At 48.0% G+C, this 25,575-nt stretch overlaps 1 protein-coding gene across 1 annotated transcript; it reads left to right on the forward strand.

Annotated features, from left to right (window-relative positions):
- Positions 1–1,982: 1,982 nt before the first annotated feature.
- Positions 1,983–15,899, forward strand: gareml (GRB2 associated, regulator of MAPK1-like; the record flags this gene model as incomplete). The annotated part of the gene is made up of 7 exons (XM_079753895.1): positions 1,983–2,094; positions 4,989–5,129; positions 9,563–9,693; positions 10,237–10,402; positions 10,914–11,800; positions 13,298–13,467; positions 13,751–15,899. The coding sequence occupies 7 exons, from the start codon at positions 1,983–1,985 to the stop codon at positions 14,358–14,360; spliced, it is 2,217 nt and encodes a 738-aa protein (XP_079610021.1). The 3' UTR covers positions 14,361–15,899.
- Positions 15,900–25,575: the final 9,676 nt, after the last annotated feature.

A 25,575-nucleotide genomic window follows, 5' to 3' on the forward strand; every position in this document is an offset into this window, starting at 1 on the left:
AATTTAATCCTAGCGTAATAGCTAGGACCCGTAATAGCCGTAACCCCTAATCACTAGCCTACTCATCGGTCGATAATAGGGTTGGCCGCTATAATGGATGTGTTGCTGATCAATGTGTTATAAGCAATTCCAAGATGAGACTTTAATTTTACATGAGGGTTTAAAAGGAGACTGTGCTTACTCAGTTTAGTTCACATTTGTTTACCCAAACGTCTTTGACTTCGACAGCCTCTCCATGAGATAATATATATATATATAAGATCGTTCTAGGCTCGATTCTGGCCGTCAGGGCGTAGCCTATTTTACCTGATTGATTAGTGTAACCCATTTTGCCTTTCAATCCGTGTGTGACTGCAAAACCCAATGGCGTGAGAAACGTGAAGTTGAGAGGGAAGGGGCGCACATTTTGGGCCGCACATCTGAAAACTTTATTTTGCTATTTTCGGCTTTCTCTCTTTAACAACTGTCAAGTCGTACGTCCTACAGCAGCTTTAGTAAAGGAGTAGGTGGGAAAAGTATTTATAAGCGTCGGCCAACAGGGGGCGTTGTTTCTCCATAACAGGAACTTAGACCTATGTGATTAAATATTTTTTAATTAAATACTATTAGTCATTCGTTCTACCTCAAGAAAATCATATTACTTTGACACGTCTGTAATTTTTCACAATAATGGCTAAACTGGACTGCTGAATCACAACAGTAAACCTACATGTTTCAACAGTCGTAAGTAAGGTGACGATCCCAACAATTGATCACTCTGAAATGGCAGCGAAATAGCTTCATACAGCCTGCACTCTGAGGGACTGTCAGCCCTTAAAGACAAACATGGTCAAGCTTTCAATCGCGTCAGGAAAAAGCATTTTGTGTCCCAGATAGAAGTAATTTAATAGATATTGATCACAAAATGACATCGACCGTGTCATATAGCCTACAATGTCTTAGATTATAACTTCCTTTTTTTTTTAAAACCCGGAAATTTCTGATTAATCCTAAATCGTATGGCTGATTTATATTGTGGGTGACACCCCCTACATTTGCAGTTCTCCTTCCCGACTCTACGTTGAGATAGTGTCATAGCCTGAATGCAGGGCACCGGTTCAAGGAGAAAGATCACAGCTTGATCAAGAACATCCTGTCAATAACAATCCCACATAAAACCATGAGGACAGGGCACGGGCCAAGGCGAGGCGGATCTTTCCGGGGAAGCGTGGGCAGTAGCCCCGCCGTCCCAGCGTGCCTCCACAGGTCGTCTGAGGGTTTATGTAAAGGATGCATGCTGCCTCAAGACAATTATGTAGTTTCTTTCTGATTCATGGTTTTTTCTTTCTTTCTTTAGACCAACCGTACACACCGGGACCTTGAGGCCTACATTTAAAGGATGCATCTTGAGACTGACCTATTTGATGAGATTGAATATGATCTAGAAAGTAATATTGTATTTGTCAGCGCTACCTAAGTAAGTGGAGCAGATCTTCTTCTTGGATTGTTGTCTATTGTCAATGTGTTTGTGGTTGGTACATGGCATACCCGCGGTGTTCCGTGAACTGAGTGATGCATCATTATAATGAAACCGGGAGATCATCCACGCGCCGCTACCTCCTTCCCTCTCTCCTCATCGCGCGCTGAGAGACCGACTGGACTCACAAGCTCAGAGCAGATAATAGAAGAAGGGTTGTCTGAGCTGAGAACAAGCGAGCGTGCGAGGGAGAGAGAGAGAGAGAGATAGAGAGATAGAGAGAGAGAGAGAGAGAGAGAGAGAGAGAGAGAGAGAGAGAGAGAGAGAGAGGAAGGTAGAGCGAGAGAGAGACAGAGGGAGAGAGCGCGCGTACTCTCCACCCCAGCCGAGCTCGCGTGTAGTGTAGCCCACTGCGCTGCCTGTTGCAAAAAAAATGGCGAGGCCCCTGGCCCCTCGGTCCGCATCAGCCCCGGGAGTGCTCGGAGTCTCCGGTCCCGTGAGCCCGTGCCCGTTATGACTCGGGAGGATGGAGAAGCTGTCGGCGAGCCTGTCGGAGATCGCGTGGAGCCCGTTGGCCCTGCCGCTGGACGCGGTGGTCAGCAAGTTCCGGTTGCCTACTTTGGTCCGTCTAGCCCACGGTAAGAACGCTGGGTTCACCCTCCCCGCTGGGGCTGGAGCCTCACAACTTTACACCTGTTCCACCCTTTCGAAAGTAGTTGGGATATTTTACCATTATTTGACTTAAGCTGAACTATTCGCCTGCCTTCCGAATAGTTCTAGTTCAAGTCAAATAGGCTCTTTCTCCTACAAATAGGCTCCTCTTCTGAAACAATCACACGAAGCAGAGGCGACCCTCGTCCCTTGTAAGATAGTGGTGTCTCACCATATGTGCATTTATTGATGCTCAAGGAGTCTTTATGAAACCCGAGTTTGTATCTTTGCTGTAGTGTCACATAGCCGAAGTTGTGTTCCAAGGCTGCCTGGAAAGCCACAAAGTGTCTGTTGTGCAGCCTAAAGTGCTGCTCAATTCCTTTCATATGTAAATGATGTAATCTGTCGACGAATGTTGTGAATACTAACAAGTGCTGGTGAGGAGGAAACCTTCACGTGTCCTCTCCTTTCCCGCTGCGGAGAGGCGCAAGCGTCCCCACGACACCCCGGGTACATTACGCGTCTCAATGGAGCGCGCGCACGCTCCCGTGTATGCAGCGAGCCACTGGGAAAGATGGAGAGCTCAGAGAGAGAGAGATGGGGACAAACACAATATATGAGATGACAAGCGGAGAAGTGAGGGTACAAGAAGGTGTTTATTAACCGGACTTTGTTTACCCCGGCGGTTTAGTTGATGTCAGCCAGCCCAGATGGTTATTTATTGACAATGTTATATTCCACTCTGGAGCTCTGCCAATGATGACAATACTGTTCGGAAATGCATAATTGGAAAAACGGTTCCCGAAATACAATACGAAATTTGTGATTAAGGAATGTAAATCAGCAGTGAGGCTGCAAACTTTTATTTTGTATTGCATTTTTTATATTGCTTATATTATATTATTATATTATTCGGTTTCCCCTCCCCCAAAATTGTCAAGAATTATTTTGAACCTTACTGTGAAGCGATGTGAGGTTAGGGTTTCAGTTAAAGAGGAACCCAATATTTAAATTCAACCCGTGAAACCACATCCTCCCTGCTTGTTCAACAACACAGATTGTTATTCCAGGGGCTGATTCTGATTGGCTGAAGCAATCATCATGCACTTGCCACCAACAAACAATTGGTAGTGACATCGCACTAATTTTAGCCAATTTTTATCATAAACGGCCCCTTTGGTGAGGTCCCTGTTGTGCGTGTGGTTAATGATTGGTCGCTCGGCATAAGGTGTTTCTCTTTACACTCAAATGTGGTTTCTTTCCATCTCTGTCACTTCACTCCACTCATGAACAAAACATAAATCCTCAGCTGTGGACCACAGCTGGCCAGTTGAACTGCCGTCCACTAATATTAAATCTTCATCCATACATCAATAGCTTTGTACAATTTGAATCCATTGAACTGTGTGTGTATTTACCATTGGTCCCTCCATGCACACTAGTCTTCTGGAGGTCTGATGTTTGATGGATACTGATGTTAAGTGGTCACGGTGGAACAGGACTTTCCTTTTACTTGCGGTACAAAAATCCTCTCCACATAACATATAGAATATCTCTGATTAAAAGCTTCCAAAATATACCAGCATCGAAGATAAATAAACATAAATTGTTGATCTAAGTCCTGAAATGATAGGGCTGTAATAATTTCCATACCCCATTGGAAATTTAAGAAGAACAATTGTAGCCTTCAAATAATGTGTATATATATATATTTAATGTAAAGTAATCATCATCTTTGGCCTATAGGCTCAGGCACACAAATATAGCTGGTGGTCCAACCAGCTATATTTGTGTGCCTGAGCCTATGAGCACATTTCATTATTTCTTCATCATGTCTCTATGTAATGTATACTCTGGTGCATTGACTATATCACATTAACTCTGATATCAAATGCTTTCAAAAATGAAAACAATTTGACAGAAATTGTACGAACACCCTTAATGCAACATATGATGTCTGTAATGTTTGTCAGTCCATCTACTTTCTGTCTGTCTGTCATTCTGTCGGTGTTTCTATCTGTCTGTCTGGTCGTCTGTCCTTCTGTCCGTGGCCACATCTCCCCGGCTGGTAGAGAGCAAATCCGACGGGTAGAATTAGCTGTCAATCATCAATAGAGCAAACGGATTCTCTTCAATGGGATTTGTATGTTGATGCACATGTGCGTGAATGTGTAAAGAGAGAGAGAGAGTGACTGTGTTGCGTGATTGAATTGTATCGTGCTCTCACGAGAAATCAATGCTGTGCGGAGAGGAGCGCTTTGAGTGCATGCTGGGAATGGACTAGTACACGCCTGACACTGTATGGGGCCCAAGCTGTGTGCATGTGCGTGCATGCACATGTGTGTGTGTGTGTGTGTGTGTGTGTGTGTGTGTGTGTGTGTGTGTGTGTGTGTGTGTGTGTGTGTGTGTGTGTGTGTAGGTTGTGTAATAGGGGGTTGCCATATTCAGGGGTCCTGTAAAGAAGAACAGGGAGTGTGGAGTCATCACTGATGGGGTTAATTAGCTCCGTCGTGCCGACACTAAGTACTGAACCGATTGTGTGTGTGTGTGTTTGTGTGTGTGTTTGTGTGCGTGAGTAAGTATTTTCAATAGTCTGTGGTGGGCTATGTGAGATCACACCATCATTACATCATCATACCATCCGTTGGTCATCTGAGACATTGTCAAGTCATCCCAAGTCTCTTGAATGTGTGTGTATGTTTGTGTGTGTGTGTGTGTTTGTGCGTGTGTGTGTGTGTATCTTTTCTTAGTTATTTAGTTAAATTTCCGCTCATCTTTGGAGGGGCTCCAGAGTAGGAATGATTCATGTCAATGTGGTTGGAGTTGGCTCAGTCCACTCCTTTTTATGAATGAACGATGTGTGTGTGTGTGTGCGGTGCAGGTGAGTGTGTGGAGGGCCTTGCGGAGGAGGACGTGGTGCTGCTCCACTCGTGCCGCCAGTGGACCACGGTGACGGCCCACAGCCTCGAGGAGGGACACTACGTCATCGGTCCCAAGATAGACATCCCACTCCAGTACCAGGGTGAGTCATGTCGCACACACGCACGCACGCACACACACACACACACGCACACACACACACACACACACACACACACACACACACATACACACACACACACACACACACACACACACACACACACACACACACATACACGCCAGCACACACGCGCGCACGCACACACACACACACACACACACACACACGCATGCACGCCAGCACACACACACAGACAGGGATCTTCTCGTTTGTCTTAAGATATCAATTTTCCTGGACATGTTGAGATTGAAGCACATGTCCGACTTAAGGAGGATGTTTACTAATGTCTCGGAGTAGGGCCTGCGTCTGACACAGAGCATTACACACCACTGCATGGCAAAGACACTGAAGGTGAAACTCCCCTGACCCAACCCGATAAACTGCCCCCCGCCCCCCCGCCCCGGACATACATTCCCTGAACAGTCCTCTCCTCCCTCCTCCCCATTCTCCGCCTCCACACCATCATCCCCCGTTTCTACCACCACATCCTCCTCCCTCTCCTCCTCCAACTCCTCTCTCTCTTCCCCCTCTCCTCCTCTCTCTCCTCCTTCTCGTTCTCCTCCCCCTCTCCTCCCTCTCCCCCTTCTCCGACCTCCGTCCTGCTCCTCCTCCTCCCTCTCCACAACCTCCTCCTCCACCTTCTCCTGCTCCTTCTCCCCACCTCGTTCTCCTCGTCCTCCTTCTCCACACCATCCTCCCCGTCTCCTCCTCCACGTCTCCTCCTCCTCCTCCTCCCTCTCCACAACCTCCTCCTCCTCCCCATCCCCCTCCACACCATCCTCCCCCTTCTCCTCCACCACTACATCCACCTCCTCCACCTCCTCCACCTCCTCCTCCTCCCTCTCCTCCACCTCCTCCTCCTCCCTCTTCTCGCCTCCCGCTCTCCTTCCCAGTCCCCGGCGGCCTCATGGGGATGGTCAAGATGACCTCACCGGATTGTCCATCCTTCCGGCATTCCCGGCGTTGTTGTTCCGATTGCCCCCCAAATCCACCGCCACAACACCCTGTGTAACTGGATCCTAATGCCCCCCCCCCCCCCCCCTCCCAGCCCACATCCCATCCCCCCCCCTCCCTCGACTTCCTCCTTGTCGATGGAGGGCTGATGTCACCTTGTTGCCGCACACCGTCCCGCGGCCCCCCGTTCTGCACTAAGTGGTCACGGTGATCAGTCTATTTTGGTTCAGGTGTAATACACCCGTTTCAAAAGGGTGTCACCGGAGGATTAACTCAGGTCTCACTCACAACACTAATTATGGTACTGCTTCGTTTAGGTACCAGGACACGGGGTAGTGTAGAGTGTAGTGTGGAGGATAAGTCTATTAGCCGTGCCCGGGTACATCAGAGGAGCAGAGCCATAATTAGTGCTAGGAGCGACCCCTGTGATTGTCTGACGACGACTATTCTGTGAAGCCTATAGAGTTCCTTATATGAGCTGGAATCTCAGAAGCAATTACCGGGACACAGAGAAGGCAGGAGGGGACTAGGTGTATTAATAGAGTGGTAAATGGATCACAATCCAGGGGTCCCATTCATTGCAATGAAACAATGGACTGTTCAATAAGGAATAAGAAATTATACTTTCAAAAAGGTATCAAGATTGTATTATTTGCATGATCACTAATGATGTCGATATCATCAAAGGGGAAAACTGCTGGGCTAAACTCAGGAACACAGAGCAAAGCTTTCTTTAATATTCACAAATTCATAAAATAGCATTCATAAACAAAACAGTGTTTCGCAGCTGTATGTATTTTGTTCCCCATCCCAAAACCATCCGTTGTGGGTTCATTTTTGGTGTTGTTGACATGCATAGAACATACAAGGGTGTTGATAAAGAAAGAACTGACTGGGACGGAGAAAGATATCAGGTTGAAGTATCTCTAAAAAGTACTGTTGTTGTAAGTGCCACACTAGGACGAACTTGGGGGAGTTGCATGTTGAGCAGAAAAGTCCATCCAGGCGGGGATGTAAAGAAGCATGACACCGTCTAATTGCTGCAGCCTATGGTGTTTGTGTATCCAGCACAGCCGAGCTGAGGTAGTTCTCTACATACACAACAGGGAGGGCCGCACTTGTCATATCAACTGCTACATCAATGGCGGCGCCAGCGTTAATTGGTGGTTACTGTTGTCGCTGTGGCTTCGCTCCACGTGTGTGTGTGTGTGTGTGTGTGTGTGTGTGTGTGTGTGTGTGTGTGTGTGTGCGTGTGAAAGAGATTGTTTGTGAAAGACTGTGTGGGACAGAGAGAATGTGTGTATGTGTTCTTACATACGTGGTTGAAGAGTATGTGGGAAAGTGTGTGTGTGTTTGTGTATGTTAGAGACTGTGTGTGAGAGAGAGAGAGTTTGTGTGTCAAATAGTCTGTGTAATTTTGTACGTGTGTAACAGATTGTGTGCATGAGAACGTCTATGTGTTTGTCTCTATGAGAGTGTGGATCTGAATGTGTAAAATGCACGTGTATCTGTGTGTGTGTGTGTGTGTGTGTGTGTGTGTGAGTGTGTGTGTGTGTGTGTGAGTGTGTGTGTGTGTGTGTGTGTGTGTGTGTGTGTGTTATGTGCATATTGGATCATGAATCACAACTGTTGACTTCCTGTACCCCAAAATCCCCATGTGGTTAATATGCAATGCTGATGATGACGATGATGAAGGGTAAGAGCGTCAGGTGAGACACCGGGTGGTTTTGACGCCGTCATGAATGAGATAATGTCTTTGCAGTGATGTCACACAGGAAGTCTAAATAAGCTTAGACGGAAAGCAATACACCCACACACAAACACACACACACACAAACATACACACACACACACAAACACAGACACACTCCCTCTGGGATCGGGCAACAGGAAATGCTCCCTCATCGCTCTCCTCCTTTTCTCTCTCTCATTTCCTCTGCCTCTCTTTTCTCCCCCTCCATCTCTCCCTCCCTCTCCCTCCCCTGCTCTTTATTATTTCTTAGGCGATTATTATTGCTCTCTGTAACTAATGTCCTTCCTATAGGATGGACAAGTGGATAAGATTAATAAATATATATCTGTCTGTCTGCAATCTCTCTGTCTTTCTGTCTGTCTTTCTGGCTGACTGTCTGTCTGGCATTCATCTACCTATCTATCTTTCTATCCATCTATCTATCAATCTATCATCCATCGGTCTGTAACTACCGTCCGTCCCATAACATGGAGAAGTGGATAAGATAAATATGTATCAGTCAGTCACTTTGTCTATCTGGCCATCCATCCGTCGATACTAAAACACTATAGATAGACAGATAGAAGGATGGATAGATGTACTAATTGTAGTACTCCCTCTCTCCTTCTTCCATCCACACTTCCATCCATGGTTGTTATTGAGACCAAACAGCTCCCCCCCCCCCCCCCCCATCCACACAGACACACACACACACACAGGAATCTCCCCTCCCTGTATGTGAGGTTCTGACAGCACCCCAATCAGTATCCTGGTTTGGATTGGGGAGGGGGGCAGGGTGGGGGGGAAAGGGGTGGAGGGTGACGGGGTTAGGGAGAGTTAAGCTGTGCTTGTTATTCCGCTCTACATAATCAAAACCACCAACAACACCAGCAGAGAGACAGAAACCATATCAATCCTTCCCTGTGTGTGTGTGCGTGTGTCTGTGTGTGTGTGTGTGCGTGTGTGTGTGCGTGTGTGTGTGTGCGTGTGTGTGTGTGCGTGTGTGCGTGTGTGTGTGTGTGTGTGTGTGTGTGCGTGCGTGTGCTTGCCTTTGTTTTGTTTTACTGCACAAAAGATAGCCACAGAATGTAGTCATGCGTTGCGTTAAGCCACCAAGTTTGTTGCTCGACTCCGGAAGTTTCTTGAGTGCAGGAGGGGTGGAAGACATATAGAAGGAGGAGGAGGAGGAGGAGGAGGAGGAGGAGGGGGAGGAGGAGGAGGAGGAGGAGGAGGGGGTGAGTGAACAGGGGAGAGAGCTGTGTGTGAGTGTGTGTGTGTGTGTGTGTGTGTGTGTGTCTCTCAAGGGTCTCCATGGTGATGTGTCTCTGCTTTGCGTGAGAATTGAGGGGTTCCTTTTAGCGGTTGCCATGCCGACCCAGTGGGCAGTTCAAATTGGCTGAGAGAGAGAGCGAGTGAGAGAGAGAGAGAGAGAGAGAGAGAGAGAGAGAGAGAGAGAGAGAGAGATCACAGGTCAGGTGTCACTGTGTGTTCTTCCCTTGTGTGTTTTTACATGTGGTTGGGTGAAAAATAGAGAGAGAGAGAGAGAGAGACAAAGAGAGAGTGAGAGAGGGGGGTGCTTGGATGGTCCCAAAATGACCCAGAGAGCAATTATAAAAGAAACCACTCAATCTCCTTCTTTTCTTCTCTTCTCTTTCTCCCACATCCTATCCACTACTCCTCCTCCCCCCTCCCCCCCCCCCCCCCCCCCCCCGTGTCCCCCTGGCAGGGAGGTTCAAGCTGCTGGACGAGGACCGGGACGTGCGCGACCCCGTGCAGTACTTCTGCAGCGTGGAGGAGGTGGCCGCCGCCTTCCCCGACCGCGTCTTTGTCATGGAGGCCATCACCTTCAGTGTCAAGGTAAGGGTCCTCCTTCCCCACCCCCTCTCTCTCGCTTTCTTTCGCCTCGATTCACACACTCTTCTCTCTCTCTCTCTTGCGTTCTATTTCTTGCTCTTTCTCTTTGGCTCCAAGCGCACCCTGGCCTCTCTCTCTTGGTTTCACTTTCTCTCTCTTGCTCTCACTCTGGCTCTCTCTCCCTTTCGCTCTCACCATGCTCTCTCTTCTCTCTCACACTTTCGCTTTCTCTCTCTGATTGATGCTGGCAGATGCAATCAGTTCAGATTGGCGCGTGTCACATTGCAATGAAAAAGCGTGTATGTGCATGTTTGGTGGATTATGTGTCCACTGGTTTTTGTGTGTGAACTGGAATGAATGTGCTTTTCTATTTTGTGTTTGTGTATATTTGTGTGTGTGTGCATCTATATGGGAATGTGTGTGCGCACAATTCTTTGAATGTGTACACACAATCATTCAACATGCACATGCATTGTGTGTATATCTGGATGTTTGTGTGAACGTGTGAATGTGTGTGTGTTCATTTGTGTGCGTGTGTGTTTGCAGGTGGTGTCCGGGGAATTCAGCGAGGACAGTGAACAGTACAGCTTCACTCTGCAGGCTGGGGATGAGCTGTCACTCATGGGGAAGGCGGAGCTCCTGTGTGCCACGCCCTCTCGGGAGAAGAGTGGACTCAGCGCGCTCCTCCGGCGGCTGGGCAAGACGCCCCGAAGTAAGGCGTCCAAAGTGACATTATCATTTAGGCATTTCCTTCGAAGGTGCTGTAGGTACGATTAGAGCTATTATTAGAGCTATTGTCAAATTTGTTAGAAATGACAAAATCAGTTTTACGTGAGTATAATAACATTTTTCTCATTGACTCTGTACAAGCAAATTCAGAATTTGGACAGCTTCCAGTCCTTTTCCGACCAATCATGAATAACAGGTGCAGGAAATGCAACACTCCTCAATCGCTGAGGAATGCAGGAAAGGGAGCTCTTCCCTGCTCTCTATCTGTACAACCATCGATTCGGGCCTACAGCAGCTTTAAGCCTCCGGCTCGGCCCCACGAGGGACAAGTGTTGTGAATTCGCTTTTACAGACGACTGTCTCGAGCTTATTTATGTTTCTGTATCCGTCCCTATTCAAATACACCTTAAATGAAAAAAGGAGAATAGCATAGCCTAATATCAAAAGGCAGAGCAGAGCGTTCCCTGCTGAACGTCCTCCCCTGGCCCCTCCAGGTAAAACGCCGTGCCTGGTCTGCATGAACCACCGCACCAACCAGAGCCTGAGCCTGCCCTTCGCCTGCCGCGGCCGCTTCTGCACACGCTCCCCGCTGGAGCAAGGCATGCTGGGCACCGAGCACACGGTGCGCAGCGTCATCGAGCGCGTGCGCCTCCCCGTCAACGTGTCGGTGCCGGCGCGGCCGCCGCGCAACCCCTACGACCGGCACGCCGTGCGCGAAGGCCACCGCTACAAGCTGCTCAACATCGTCAGCAAGACGGTGGTGCTGTGCCTGGTGCTGCGGCGGCAGGAAGTCTCGCCCTCCCACTTCCTGCTGCTGCGCTGCATGCCCCGCTTCGCCGTGGCCGAGGCCTCAGTGCGCGCGGCGGCGCTGGAGAGCCTGCTCCTGCGCCACGCCTTCGACGCCGACGCCTACTCGCGCGCCGTGAGGGAGACGCGGCCCGAGCTAGAGGGCGTGGCCGAGGAGTGCGGGAGCCCGCGCCGCTCCGGGGGGATCTGCGTGTCGGACGCGCTGGGCCCCGCCCTGCACCGCATCGCCCTCTGCGGCTACGGCGGCGGCAGCTACGGCGGCGGCGTTAGCGATAACGGCGGCGGTGGGGGTGGCGACGCGTCGGAGGCGCTGCCCCGCCGCTGCAGAGACTCGCTGGGGGAGGTGCCCGTGGAGGAGAGGGAGTACACGACGCCCGAGTGGTCCGACGCCGAGAGCCGGGCCGGGGAGGAGATCCCCTATGAGGAGCTGTGGACCAATCAGAACGCCGAGGGCCTGGGCAAGGAGCCCAACCTCATCGCCTTCCACTCCTCCTCCTCCATGGACGGAACCCTGGGCACCGTGGTGACCAGCGTGGTGTCAGCCCCGCCCCCCATACCGCCCAAGTCAGACGCTGTGAGTTCCATCAGCTATCTCCCTCTCTCTCTCTTTCTCTCTCCCTCGCTCCTTCTGTCTCTCTCTCTCTCTCTGTCTCTTTCTCTCACTCTTTCTCTCTCTCCATCTCTCACTCTCTTGCTTCATCTCTCTTTCTCTGTATCTCTCTCCCTCTATCCCTCTCTCTCTCTCTCTCTATCTCTATCTCTGTCTCTCTTTCTGTCTCTCTCTCTCTGTCTCTCTCTCTCTTATCTTGTCTGTCATGGCCCTAGACGGTATCCGGTTGTTAAAATGTCAGGATGCCTGACTTGAATTATTCATACATTACAGCTTTTAAACCTCACAGACCACAGAAATACACTCACAACACAGTCACACACATATGTGCTCGTGCACACACATTACACACACATTATAAACACACACACACACCCACAGCACAGAGCACCATTCCTGGAACAACTGCTTAACATATAGCAGCCTATGGAGTCACAGCAAACACACACACAAACTTGCACAAACAAGTATGTACACTCATGCAATATACATGTGAATACACGTATATAAATGTACATGGATATGGCTGTAATTGACCATGGGCTGTAAGTTTTTCTATTAATATAGAATAAGGGCAATTGCCTCCAATTACTATGAGACTATAGACAGGTCAAGCACTTTTGAGAAGATGGACAATTAGCTAAACTGCGTCTTAAGGCTCAACCAGCTGAGACAGTAGCCTGCTGTGGTATATATACAGTATATACAGTCCCTCCAGAAAAACGCGATTATGCGATTGCATAATTCAATGCAAATACAGTACAGTATATACAGTTTCGGATCCTATTGCCAATGGTAATGCTAATGCTATTGAGTACTTGTGTGTGTGCGTGTGTGTCCAACCTACTATACTGTCAGTTAGCACACGTAACTATTGACGTATATAAACCAAAATACAGTAGCGGCTGTGCTGGTGGGAGACACACTCAGGCTGACATGGGCCAACCAACAGGCGGGTGGGGGAAGGAGGAGGCGGGAACATGGACGGAAGGGGGCGGTTACAGAGGGCAGGGAATGTGGGGGCGTCGATTCTGCTGGCTCAGCTGAATTACACCCTGTCAGAGCCAGCGTGCTTCATTCCCTGATATTTAACTTGCCAAGATATATTTGTGTGAGTGTATGTGCATGTGTGTGTGTGTGGTGGGGGGGGGGGGGGGGTATTGTGTTGTGTGTGTTGATGATGTGTAAAGGTCACAAAGTTTGACATTCACCCAACCATTTACCCAAATGGAACACAGACTGATGCACAAACGCACACGCACACACACACACAAGCACGCAGACATACACACACGCACACGCACGTACGCTCGATTGCACAGAAACACACACACACTTACATACACACACACACACCTTGAAGGAAGCTGAGGAACCAGAACATTGCCTTGTTTGAGCATGTGTCCACCTACATATGCATATCACGTGTGTGTGTGTGTGTGTGTGTGTGCGTGTGCGTAGGTGAGAGAGGAGTGCCGGTTCCTCATCGCCCCTCCCGTCCCTCCTCGCTGTTCTAAAGCGGAGTGTGTGTCCAGCCCGGCCCCTAGCCCCCCAGTCCCCCCGCGCTTCCCCAAGCTCTCTGCCTCCCCCCGACCCAACAGGTCCTTCTACTCCTCAGGCCTGCAGGACAGGTGAGGGGGACGCACACACACACACACACACACACACACACACACACACACACACACACACACACACACAAAGAACCCCCCCCAACACACACACACACACACACGCACACACACACACAAACACAAACAAAAACACACACCCCATTGTGCTGCATGTGACATTATATTGTTTGCGTACAAGAAAAGTGTTCACACATCATGATGCTCAGTGTCCGTGTCCTCCTATATTCTGACTCTTAATTCTAATCCGGTGGTATTCTCCCGTCTTTCTTTTCGGCCCCAGTTTGTCCCCCTCTCCAGACAACTCCTTGTACTGCTACCCTTGCTCCTGGGGCGACTGCCCCGCCCCTACGCCCGCCCAACCAAGCCCTGAGCCAATCCCCAGCCTCCCTGCCGGGGGAACGTCCAATCCGCACGTGGCCCAGGCCACCTGGTCCGAGCCCTGGCTGGAGTCGTACAGCTCCGGTCCTCGCCTCAGGCCGCCGCCCCCTCAGAGCCGATTCGCTCCCTTCGGAGCGCTAAATCCCTTCAACCGCCAATCCCCATGCCCGTCCCCCGAGCCCCCGGCCAATCCCGCGACAGACGCCTCCCGGGGTGCGGAAGGGGGAGGGACTTCGACGGGAGGGGGCGGGGACACGTCGCTGGCCCTGGCCGGCGACCCCGCCTGGCGGCCCCCCGCCGACCTCTCTGCTCTCTCATTGGAGGAGGTGTCCGCCTGCCTGCGGTTCATCGGCCTATCGGAGGCGGCGGTGGGCGTGTTCCAGCGGGAGCGCATCGACGGCCGCCTCCTGGTGCAGCTCACCGAGGACATCCTGTCACATGACTTCCACCTGAGCAGACTGCACGTCACCAAGATCACACAGTTCATACAGGGCTGGCGGCCCAAGATATAACACACACACACACACACACGCACACACACACACACACACACACACACACACACACACACACGCACGCACACGCACACGCACACGCACGCACACACACACACACACACACACACACATCAACACTACACAGCCCACACTGTCCTTAATAATGTGCCTGTTGGCCACTGAGCCATTCTGAATGTGCCTTTTACTGGGATCAACCAGCTGTGAAGGCCTGGTTACTGGAGCACGCCATGCGGCCGTGGAGAGAAGCTGTCCTTGGACGGGCTGCCATAGGGGGGCCTGTGCCTCCATAACTCATGATGACTGAGTCTGCTGCACAAAACAAGGAGACAGGGACTATAGTTTACTAATAAAGAAGGACGGCTGGAGTCTAGTGATGTGGTAGCGTATCTACAGTTAGTGTTTTCACCTCTTCAGTTGCTGCTGGGAAAAATGAGCAAAGTGATGTTGCCTGGATTACCGTGGGTGGAATGCAAGACCAACATGTGATGTGAAGACGTTGAGAGGAATAGGTTGATAGAGATGCATTGGTTTTGTGTTGGGCGTACGATTATAAACCACATGAGAGAAATCTGAGCCGTGCGAAATGCATTAGCTGACCTTTTTTTTTTTTTGAAGCCAGCAATCTTGTCGATCGGCACTCGAGTGTCAATAAATAGATATAAACAAACATCCTGTCCATTCGACAGGAAGTAATCACGAACAATCGGAACACGCGTGCTTTTGTCAAAGAGGAGACGTCTTACAGAGAAAGGGGTGGCGTGGGTTGATAGTACACTGCGACACTGCCTTGGTACACTCTGGTAGGCAGGCAGAGCGACAAGCTCCAGCAAATGGCTGGATCTAATACAATTTTCTATAGTTCACAAATGGAGTTCTCAGAGGGATCCTCAGGCTGCCATTCCTGCCACTGAAGACTTCCGCGGGACAATAAAGATGTGACGCTCAAATGTGTTCTGTGCAACAGGGTTTCTGTAGCATCACGCCAAAACCCGGGGATTCTTCGACAGAAAGTCACGTTACCATCGCGGAAATCGGTGGCTCCTTGGTAAACAAAGGCATGATTAGTGCCCTGGACGGTTTGGATCAAACTTTTTCACAGAGGGGTCGTTTTAGGAAGAACACAGGAGTTCAACTAATTATGGGTCTCTTCCTTTTGCATACCAGGCACTAGACTCATCTTTACTAGGTCAGTTGGTGCTGGTTCATAACCGGAGCAGGCCCCTAAATAGTGTTGTGCATTACAATGAGTTTGTCCTACAGCGACTTCTCAGTGTAAAGGGTATATAAAGGGGTCAGGGGGTCCAGGAAGTGGATGAGCTCGGGAGACTTCCCCCAGCCATCCGTACTGACTCCAGGCTGTATAGACAACGTTTCTTGCCGTTGTGTTGTTGGTACGAGCCATCGTTGTGCACTTGGTGGAGATGCTGGTGAACACCCAGGGACTAGTGTACACATATTACAGCTCACTGGTGTTCATGGAAACAAGACTTATCAAGTATGCTGCTGGAATAATAAATAATAAGGTTATAAGAACGTTTCGTTTTTACACGCTGTTGATTATAAAATACACTAAAGTGAGAGGAAATGTATGAAATAAGCAAGTGTGCATGCACATACATATTCATATCTACAGAAATTAGACCTCCAACCTGTGGTTGTTGAGTCTGATGTCACTCAACAACCACAACTCAGATGTGACTAATAACATATTAATAGGTTATGATAATAGGTATATTTTTCCTTATTAAAGCTAAAGTATTAGGTAAATCAATGATGTTCCTTACATATTCCCTATGTATTGATACATTATTTGCTAAATAAATATTTATGAAAATATGAATATATTACGTTAATAACTTGAATGGATTCTTACGAAAAGCATCACTAAATGATTCATTAAAACTAAGCTTGTTTAGATTCTAGACAATCTTCTAGACTCTAGAAGTTCTGGCTACAATACCAACACCTGCAGTTCTCTCTCAAAGTGAGATTAATCACCTACTGGTTTCCCAGTGTTTCATGGCAAATTGAGTCAGCCTGCCTCGTGAATCAGCCCTCCTCCCTGGGATATACTGCTATGTCTGCAGCTGTGCTGGCGGGGAGAGGGGGAAAAAACTGCTGGGTTTATTGCATTGAAAGACTTTAACAAAATAAGCCTTGCAGAGATGTTGGACTAAAACTAGAGTAGTATGGCCTATAAGGGACAATGTATCACTTATTAGACTGCTACTTACTCATTAAATCAGTCACTAAATATAACAACAAAATAGGATTTAATGATATGAAAAGTATTATATTGCTTCCGCTCAAAATATTGGATATTGATCATTTTAGTTTGTATACATCATCACAGGTCAAATGCCACAATGGCCGTAAGAGTATGTGATTGAGTGAGTGAGTGAGGCAGGGAGAGGGAGGGAGAGAGAGAGAGAGAGAGAGAGAGACAGAGAGAGAGAGCGAGAGAGCGAGAGAGTGAGAGAGAGAGAGAGAGAGAGAGAGAGGGAGTAAGAGGGAGATAGAGAGGGAGAGAGAGAGAGAGAGAGAGAGAGAGAGAGAGAGAGAGAGAGAGAGAGAGAGAGAGAGAGACCTCCCAAGTGAGGGAAGCCCAACCTGAGCGCCGCACCGATGTTGCCCCCCACAGGAATTCCCAGAATGCCTTCCTGCAGACACATCACTGCGTCGTTCACGGAGCGAGACACTGGTCTGGTACTGGATGTCAGAGTTTTGGGAACTGCACACACACACACACACACACACACACACACACACACACACACACACACACACACACACACACACACACACACACACACACACACACACACACACGGACGGACGGACGGACACACACACACACACACACACACACAAACACTAACTGACTGACTCGGATCAAGGGATGGGAAGTTGTCCGACACAGCAGGCAGTGCAGGAAGTTTAAGATCCTTGAGGATATTTTCAGCAGCAGGATTCACACTCTAGTCCTTCCTTCCTTTTCCGTAGATCAAATAGCCCTCGCCTGACTTGCGACCTGCACAGACAGAAAACACAAATCAATACACAAATGCAAACCAAAGAACAGTCTGTATCAGCCTCAGTATCTTTTAGGTTATTAGTATGCTTCAACAGTTGTTTAACATTCTTTGCCCCTTATCAAATGAGGGAATTACAGATGGAAGAGTTTTAGATGCTTGAAATCAACAGACAAAATAATATAAAGTTTGAGAAAAGAGAATGAACTTGAAAAGGACGTGAAAGTCTTGTTTAGACCTGGGATGTTGCCTTTACCTCTAGTGCTCTGGCATCCTCTTTACAACAGCATTGTGTCCTTTAGCGCCGTGGTCAGTGATATCGTTTAGGGTTTATATCATACTCTTCAGATGAGTAATGTTGCTGTCTTAGGGTAAATGTGTGTCTACAGGTTTCTGTCAGGTTTTGTTTTTCTTACCTCGTGGCATATTTAATGCTGCTTGAAACCATATTCACAAAATTGTCTTAAGATAATTCTGCAGAATTTTCCTGAATACCAATTTTACAAAGTTACCTAAGACTGCAATTCTTCAACATTATCTTTAGATGCTTTAATTATTTTACTTGTAAGCAGCAGATTTATTTTAAATCTTAGGAAAATAAATAGCAGTTTTATATTTTTGTTTTTAAGATACTTTGTGAATCCAGCCCCAGGTCTTCAGAAATCTCTTCTGATTTTATCTTTAAATCCATTAGTAGTGTCTGAGAAAATAGTGTCTGAGAAATTCAAGGTAACCGCCTCTAAATGATGGCCGAAGGCCTTCCCCCGATCCTACAGACACACAAACACACACACACACACACACACACACACACACACACACACACACACACACACACACACACACAAACACGCGCCCACGCACACACACACTCAGACAAACACACACACACACACACAATATCACACACACACACACACACAAACACACAAACAAATGTAAACACACACAATATCAAACTCAACACAAACACACTCACACAAACACACACACACACACACACAATATCATACTCACATGCACACACACACGCTAACACACACTGATAATATCGGAGCTACAAAAGAACTAAAAATGTATGCATTCTTACTTCATCAACCCTGTGCATCCTCACTATAGAAAGACTATAGACATGTGCAGTGTGTTAAAAACATTAATCTTGCTGTGTTTCAACACACAAGTGCTGATAGCTGAACATCCGATATTATAGACGTTGGCTGTTCCCTTGGTAACCTCGGCCACATACGCTGTCACGTTCATGGCCAATCTGCTGCCAGCGTTGCCGCACCGACCCGGAACCCAAAGCCGGTTGTCAGAGCATCCAGTTTCTTAGGCCCCTAGCCCTCCTGCCAGCAAAATCAATAAAAAGCTAAACAAAAATGTTTAGCACACTGTTTATCTGGATATAAACAATGCATTCCACCACATAGAATTGCATCTCTTTGATAAAGGGGTGTTCATCAAGTCCCGCCCTTTTTCTAACCAATAATGCCCACCTCCATCTCCTCCCATCCGACACCAGAGGGGCTCCTGCCAGTGCCTGGTCGTGGACCCAGGCAGCGTGAGGTGTGGTACTCTGATTCTGAAGGGGGAGGATGGACAGCAGGGGGAGAAAGAGAGCGATGACAGCATTTTATCTCACGACTAAAACGGTTTGTTTTTGGATCCACGTATACGCAACGCAATGACCACGCAGTCGCTTCGACGCATTCGTATACCTGTTTTGGTTCTGCATCGGGTTTACGTTTGGCTTTTCAATTAATTGCCACAACGGTTGGGGGTGCTATGTTTTTTGTAAAGACTGACCAACCAACCAAGACTCACGTGTCGTCCTTCGTCATAGCCTCGTTGTAGACTATTTGTTTACCTTCCGGCTTTGCCCCAGCCACAGTGAACTATGGTGACCGAGAGAGAGAGAGAATAGTGTTGGAGAATGGTCTGTTCGAAACCGAGCAAAGAATATTGCTGGTTTTCATGTTGATGTGGCGGAGACGACAGCCAAAGCGGAGAAGATCGTTGAATCTTGACGCCAAGGTAAATATTCCTCTGTGGTTTTCTGGTCAGCCTTTGTTTGGGCTAGCTAGCACATTAGCAGTGCTATCAGACTGCAAAACATAGCATATCGTGTTCAAAAGTGCTTTGACGTATTGACAACAAAATATATCTAACTGTTGCCTTCATAGCCGTAAACTCTTTTTTTACTCGGTATTGATCCATGAAATGGAGACGTCTTGTATGGACAACGACGACCAACTACATTTACATTTACATTTAGGGCATTTAGCAGACGCTTTTATCCAAAGCGACTTACAATAAGTGCATTTGTTACAATAAGTACATTTGTCATAAGAAGTGAAACAATATATCGCTGTCGGTACAGTAAAGATGTTCATAGAACCAAGTGCAAGTATTACAATTGCTAGGCTAACCCATTCCCCGTTTAAAGCAATAATAGCAGCTACTGTTGATGCTACACAATTAAGTACCTTGAATAAGTGCAATGTACAAGTGCCAGGACGTACAACATTCAATGGTGGCTGTGCATTGATTTCTATGCAGAATCGAGGTGAACTCTGAACAGGTGAGTTTTGAGTCTTTTGCGGAAGCTGGTGAGCTACTCTGCGATCCTGACATCGGTAGGGAGCTCTTTCCCCCACTGAGGTCCCAAAACAGAGAAAGTTGTGACTTCGCTGATCGACGTTTGCTTGCTCTTAGCGATGGCGGTACCAGACGTCCAGCTGAGGTAGTTGGGCGGAGGGATCGAGCTGGGGTGTGTGGCTTTACTAATGCTTGGAGGTAGGCAGGGGCAGTTCCATCGACTGCCTTGTATGCCAGTACCATCATCTTGAATCTGATGCGAGCTATTACTAGCCTATCTTCCGTTTTTGTTGCAGATTTTTTTTGTCGAATTCAGCTTTCGAGTTGATCTAACTATTTTTCAACCTGGTGAGACGCAGGAGGGACCAGGCCCGGAGTCACCCCATAGTGCCCGGAACCTCCAAGTGTTGGAAGCTAATCCCTCGAGCATGAAATCTGACAGGAGGCGGATCAAATGGCCAGCGGCTAGCATGACCTCACTGTGGAAGCAGTTATGGCAACAATGGAAGCAGCTATGGCAACAATCATTGTCAGTATTGCAGCTGAGCGATTCGGTGAGGAGGTAAAGAAAAGCTCTGGAACAACTTACTCAAAGAACCAAAGAGCTGTGAGGATCCATAACATCAGGCAGGAGATGAAGGCACTGAAGTTCCAATACAAGGAGGCCGGAGACGAGGATCGCATTGGCCTGGCCCAGCTAATGTGCATCCTACGGAAAAAGATCAGGGTTCTCCGCTAGGCTAAGTGGCATCGGAGGCGGCGCCGCGAGAGAGCACGTAAGCGCGCTGCCGTTATCTCCAACCCCTTCAAGTTCACCAAGGATTTGTTGGGGCAGAAGCGCAGTGGTAAATTTGCCTCCTTGCAGGAAGACATAGACCAACATCTGAGGCAGACGTACAGCGACCCTGCAAGAGAGCAGGAGCTGGGAGAATGTTACATCCTCATAGACCCCCCTGAACCTGAGGTGCAGTTTGACATGTCAGAGCTGCAGCTAAAGGAAGTCAGGGAGGTCGTCCGCAAAGCAAGGGCAAGCTCCACTCCAGGACCGAGTGGCACTTCATACAAAGTGTATAAGAACTGTCCTAAACTCCTGCTGCGTCTGTGGAAAATCCTGCAAGTCTTCTGGAGAAGAGGGAGGATCCCAGATCAATGGAGAGTAGCTGAAGGGGTGTGGATCCCGAAGGAGGAAAACTCCACCCAACTAGACCAGTTCCGCATTATCTCCATACTTTGTGTCGAGGGAAAGATCTTCCTCAGCACTGTTTCCAAACGGTTGGGTACCTACCTTAAAGAGAACACCTACATCGACACATCTGTCCAGAAGGGCGGTGTTTCGGGAATTCCAGGCTGTTTGGAGCACAACGGTGTGATGACACAGCTGATAAGGGAGGCAAGAGAGACCAAGGGCAACCTGTCAGTGCTGTGGCTTGACCTGGCAAATGCATTTGGCTCCATTCCACCCACAAGTTGGTCTCTTGGGGAGCAATAACATCACGTTGGCCCAAGGTGGAGATCGGGATCATCACAGGGTGCCTTATCTCTGTGACACTATTGTCCCTAGCCATGAACATGCTCACCAAGTCTGCTGAGCCAGAGTGCAGAGGGCCCCTATCGAAACCCGATCAACGGCAACCCCCCATCAGGGCATTCATGGATGACCTCACAGTCATGACAGAATCGGTCCCAGGCTGCCGGTGGATTCTGAAGGGACTCGAAAAGGTGATGGACTGGGCAAGGACGCGATATAAACCAGCCAAATCAAGGTCTACGGTGCTGAGGAAAGGGAAGGTGGTAGACAAGTTCCGCTTTAACATCACAGGCACAGCCACCCCAACCATCTCAGAGAAGCCAGTCAAAAGCTTGGGCAAGGTTTTTGACAGCTCTCCGAGCGATACAACAAGTCTGGCCTACCTGGAAAGTTCAAAGCATGGATATACCAACACGGCATTCTTCCCAGGATCCTTTGGCCCCTCCTTGTCTATGTAGTCCCCATCTCAAAAGTGGAGACCTTAGAGAGGAGGGTAAGAAGCTACCTTCAGAGATGGCTTGGATTACCGAGGAGCCTGAGCAGCCTTGCACTCAACGGGAACACCAATAAACTGCAACTGCCCTTCAAATCCTTGAAGGGGGAGTTTAAGGTTACAAGAGCCAGAGAAGTGGTTCAGTACAGGGACTCACATGATCCGAAGGTGGCTAAAGCAGGGATCCAAGTGAGGACTGGAAGGAAGTGGAGGGCAGAGGTCGCAGTTCAAGAGGCCGAGGCAAGGATGCGTAAAAGGAACATGGTGGGAGTGGTCACACAACTGGCAGAGCTGGGCTAGGCTCCTTTCCAACTCCCCAAATGAACAGCAGCGGGGAAGGAAGGGCGCCGCCTTGTTCAGGAGGAAGTGAGAGCTGCAGTGGAAGAAACAAGAACCGTCAAGGCAGTGGAATGAAGCAACAGGGAGCTTGGACAAGATGGGAGAACGCAGTTGGGTCGAAAGTAACCTGGGCTGAGCTGCGGAAAGCCGAGCCTCACCACAATAAATTCCTCATCCAGGCAGTATATGATGTGCTTCCAAGCTCATCAAACCTGGATGAAAACATCAGTCCTCTTCTCCAGGGGCACCCTCCGCAACATGTCCACAATGGTCTGCCCGAACCGTGATAACTCGTCAGATGATTGGCAAGGAATTCATGTCATCATTATTATCCTTTTGCACTTGTAAATAGTTCATTTTATTCTTTGTACCTTGTCACTTTGCATTGCAACAAAGAAATTAACGTGTTTTTTTGCAAAACTGTTGCACAAGTTGCTTTAGCAAGTTTTTAAGCATCACTTTCCAAGTGTGCATTGGGATACAATGTCAGACTGCCATGGCACAGCACCTTCTGGCGACAGATAGAATCTGAAGTCCATCGGTAAAGCCAACGCAGCTTGGCTGGAACGGCTACTGCACATTCATGGTTTCTTGCGGCAGTCATCAACCGTTAACCCGACGTTCTGAGCCATCACCCGGCAAGAATTGCTGTACATCTGGTGATCCTTGTAATTACTCAAAGACACATTGTATAAGTGCGGGTAGCCCCACACTTCCTCCAACAGATGCTCTTCAATTCTATTCTCTCACAAACGTACACACAGCCAACCGACTCAAACACTTACAAAAATGGCGCTTAGGGAAGTTAGAACCGGAATTGATGTAGTTAGCGGACCAATCACAGCCCTTGCTGCTGCATCTCCTTGACGCAATGTTACAATTTTTAGGAGGCGCATGTCAGGCCCTTGCGCTGGACGTAAAGGGTTCGTAAACCCCTTGCGTCGATGTCTAACCATAACTACCTTAAGACGCCATTCAAGTTAAAAGAACCCATCTCTGATCTGGTTGTGTTTTATGAGCCCACTCTCCAGTGGTAAGGGACTGGCCTGCCCCCTGTTCCCAGGGTTCCAACATAGCATGGGGAAGCAGCTTTTAGTTTTTTTTCACCCCAGACCTAGAAACTTCCAGAACGTGTGCGGCCTGCATCAACACTTTATTCTTTTAAATCAGGGCTCCAAATGTTTCTGTTGGCCACAGCTGTGAATAAAACATAGATACTGTGGTGTCCTGGGACGTCTGTCCATCTGTCCACCAGGGAGAAGTCATGTCAGTAAATCACAACTTAAGTACAGTCGCAAGAAGTGAAACAATATATCGCTGTCAGTCGCCCACCCGACTCACTGCCTCCACCTCCTTGATGACCCGGGGCATGATGAGGATGTCTCCGAGCACCACCAAGGGGATGATGTCGCCTTGTGAAGCGCGAGCAGGCTAGCTGGTCCGAGGGGTGGGATAGGGGGGAAGTCACGCTCCAACCATGTCAGCGCCCCTTTCCTCCACTTGTCGTTGAGCCTGGGAGGTTAATAAATCTGCAAAAAGAATATGCTTAGAAGGAAAGTGTTCGCTCAGGTATTTCATCAGGGGATTTAAGGCTATATGAAAATTCTGGGTTTCAGTATTTTTATATAAATAATAAAAGTGTGACAATTGTGTACAACAGACAAATTTAGCTAAAGCACAGCTTTCTCTCAGCGAATACGTAAAGATCTTTTGAAAAACCTTTCAAAAGGTATTTTAACTGAACACATTCAAACCTACATACGGTCAATACCCACATGCAATGCTCCCTGAATGAACCTAGAATTTAGGTAATTTGCTGACGGATGGCGGCCTCTTGTGGCCATGTATCATCGTGGCGCCAGGGCACACTAGGGAGTAGAGTCAGACAGGTGAAGATAAGGCTACTGCCTGTGACGTATTGCATAAAAGGAGCAGACCCATAATTACTCTTATGACTGACACCTGTGTTTGTCTTACATTGTCGCCTCTGTCAAAAAGTTATGTTCTGCTTTGTATTTGTACTCCTTGTTAGCAGTTGCCAATGTCTTTCTTGAATGTTCATTCATGGTTTTAAATATCCATGGTTAGAAAGGAAGGAACAGTGTTATCTATGACACAGTTTGCGTGATGGGCATCTGGGCGGAGCAGTTGACCAGGGGTTTCTTCTCTATTCTCTTCGGAATGGTGATTGGATACAGTATTTTGTACAGTAGTTCGTACAGTATTTCAGCGTTGCCTTCTTTAAATTGCACTGGTTTAGGCCCCCGTTCCTTGTCCTTCCCAGAATGAGATGTTCTGGCGCCTGGCTACCAGTAATCTTCAGCCTCTTCTGTGGCCCAGCAGGAAGCAGTGCATTGATCCAAAGAAGAGGGATAGCAAGAGCTTGGTGTCCATTGGAGTCATTTTTCAAGCCAGTTACATTACATCAATGCAGTATCGATGAATGTTTAATGTGCATTTGAAGAGTAGCTGTAGATCATGGTTTGAATCCAAACTTAAAGTGATGCTGTCAAAAAACACATCTGATGGGTTAAAGACAGCTTGACAGCCAAGTCTGAGAATGTGTCCTTGAATATATTTGTACTTGAACTTGAAATGTAACTGTGAACTTAGAATGTGTTTGATTAATGAGACTAGGCTGTGTGCGTGCGTGTGTGTGTATGTGTGAGGGGGTGTTTGTGTGACGTGTATGTGTTATGTTGCATAATTGTTTAACACACGCTTTAAAAATGGAGCCAGCTAAACAGGTGGTGACCGTACCAGGGTTACTGGATTGCATCCATCTGGTTTCCATTGCAAAAATAATACATCCACAACGTGTGTTTTGCATTAGTCATCGTTTTTGGTTCATTCTTTCTATTTATCTCTGAAAAGGAAACAACAATAAATCTTGTTTTATCTTAGCTTTTTGATAATGTACCTAATTGGACAACAACAGAATTGCTTTACACACACACACACACACACACACACACACACACCTATATTAAACTATATTTATATATATATATATTTAAATTCTGACAATACAGCATGCTAAGATTTGAACTTTGACCCTTGCTCTCACAAATGTTGACAGTATGTACTTGAGTCATCTCTGAGGCGCTCCGAAGCAGTTCTTCTTACAGGTCACGTGACCAGCTTGGTAAAGGCCAAGTAGATCCGTGGACCCTGATTGGAGTTCTCTGTGGGAGCGGATTGAATGGACTTGGGGTTGCA

The sequence above is a fragment of the Pollachius pollachius genome (genome assembly GCF_949987615.1).
Source record: "Pollachius pollachius genome assembly, chromosome: 16".
In the NCBI taxonomy this organism is placed as follows: domain Eukaryota; kingdom Metazoa; phylum Chordata; class Actinopteri; order Gadiformes; family Gadidae; genus Pollachius; species Pollachius pollachius.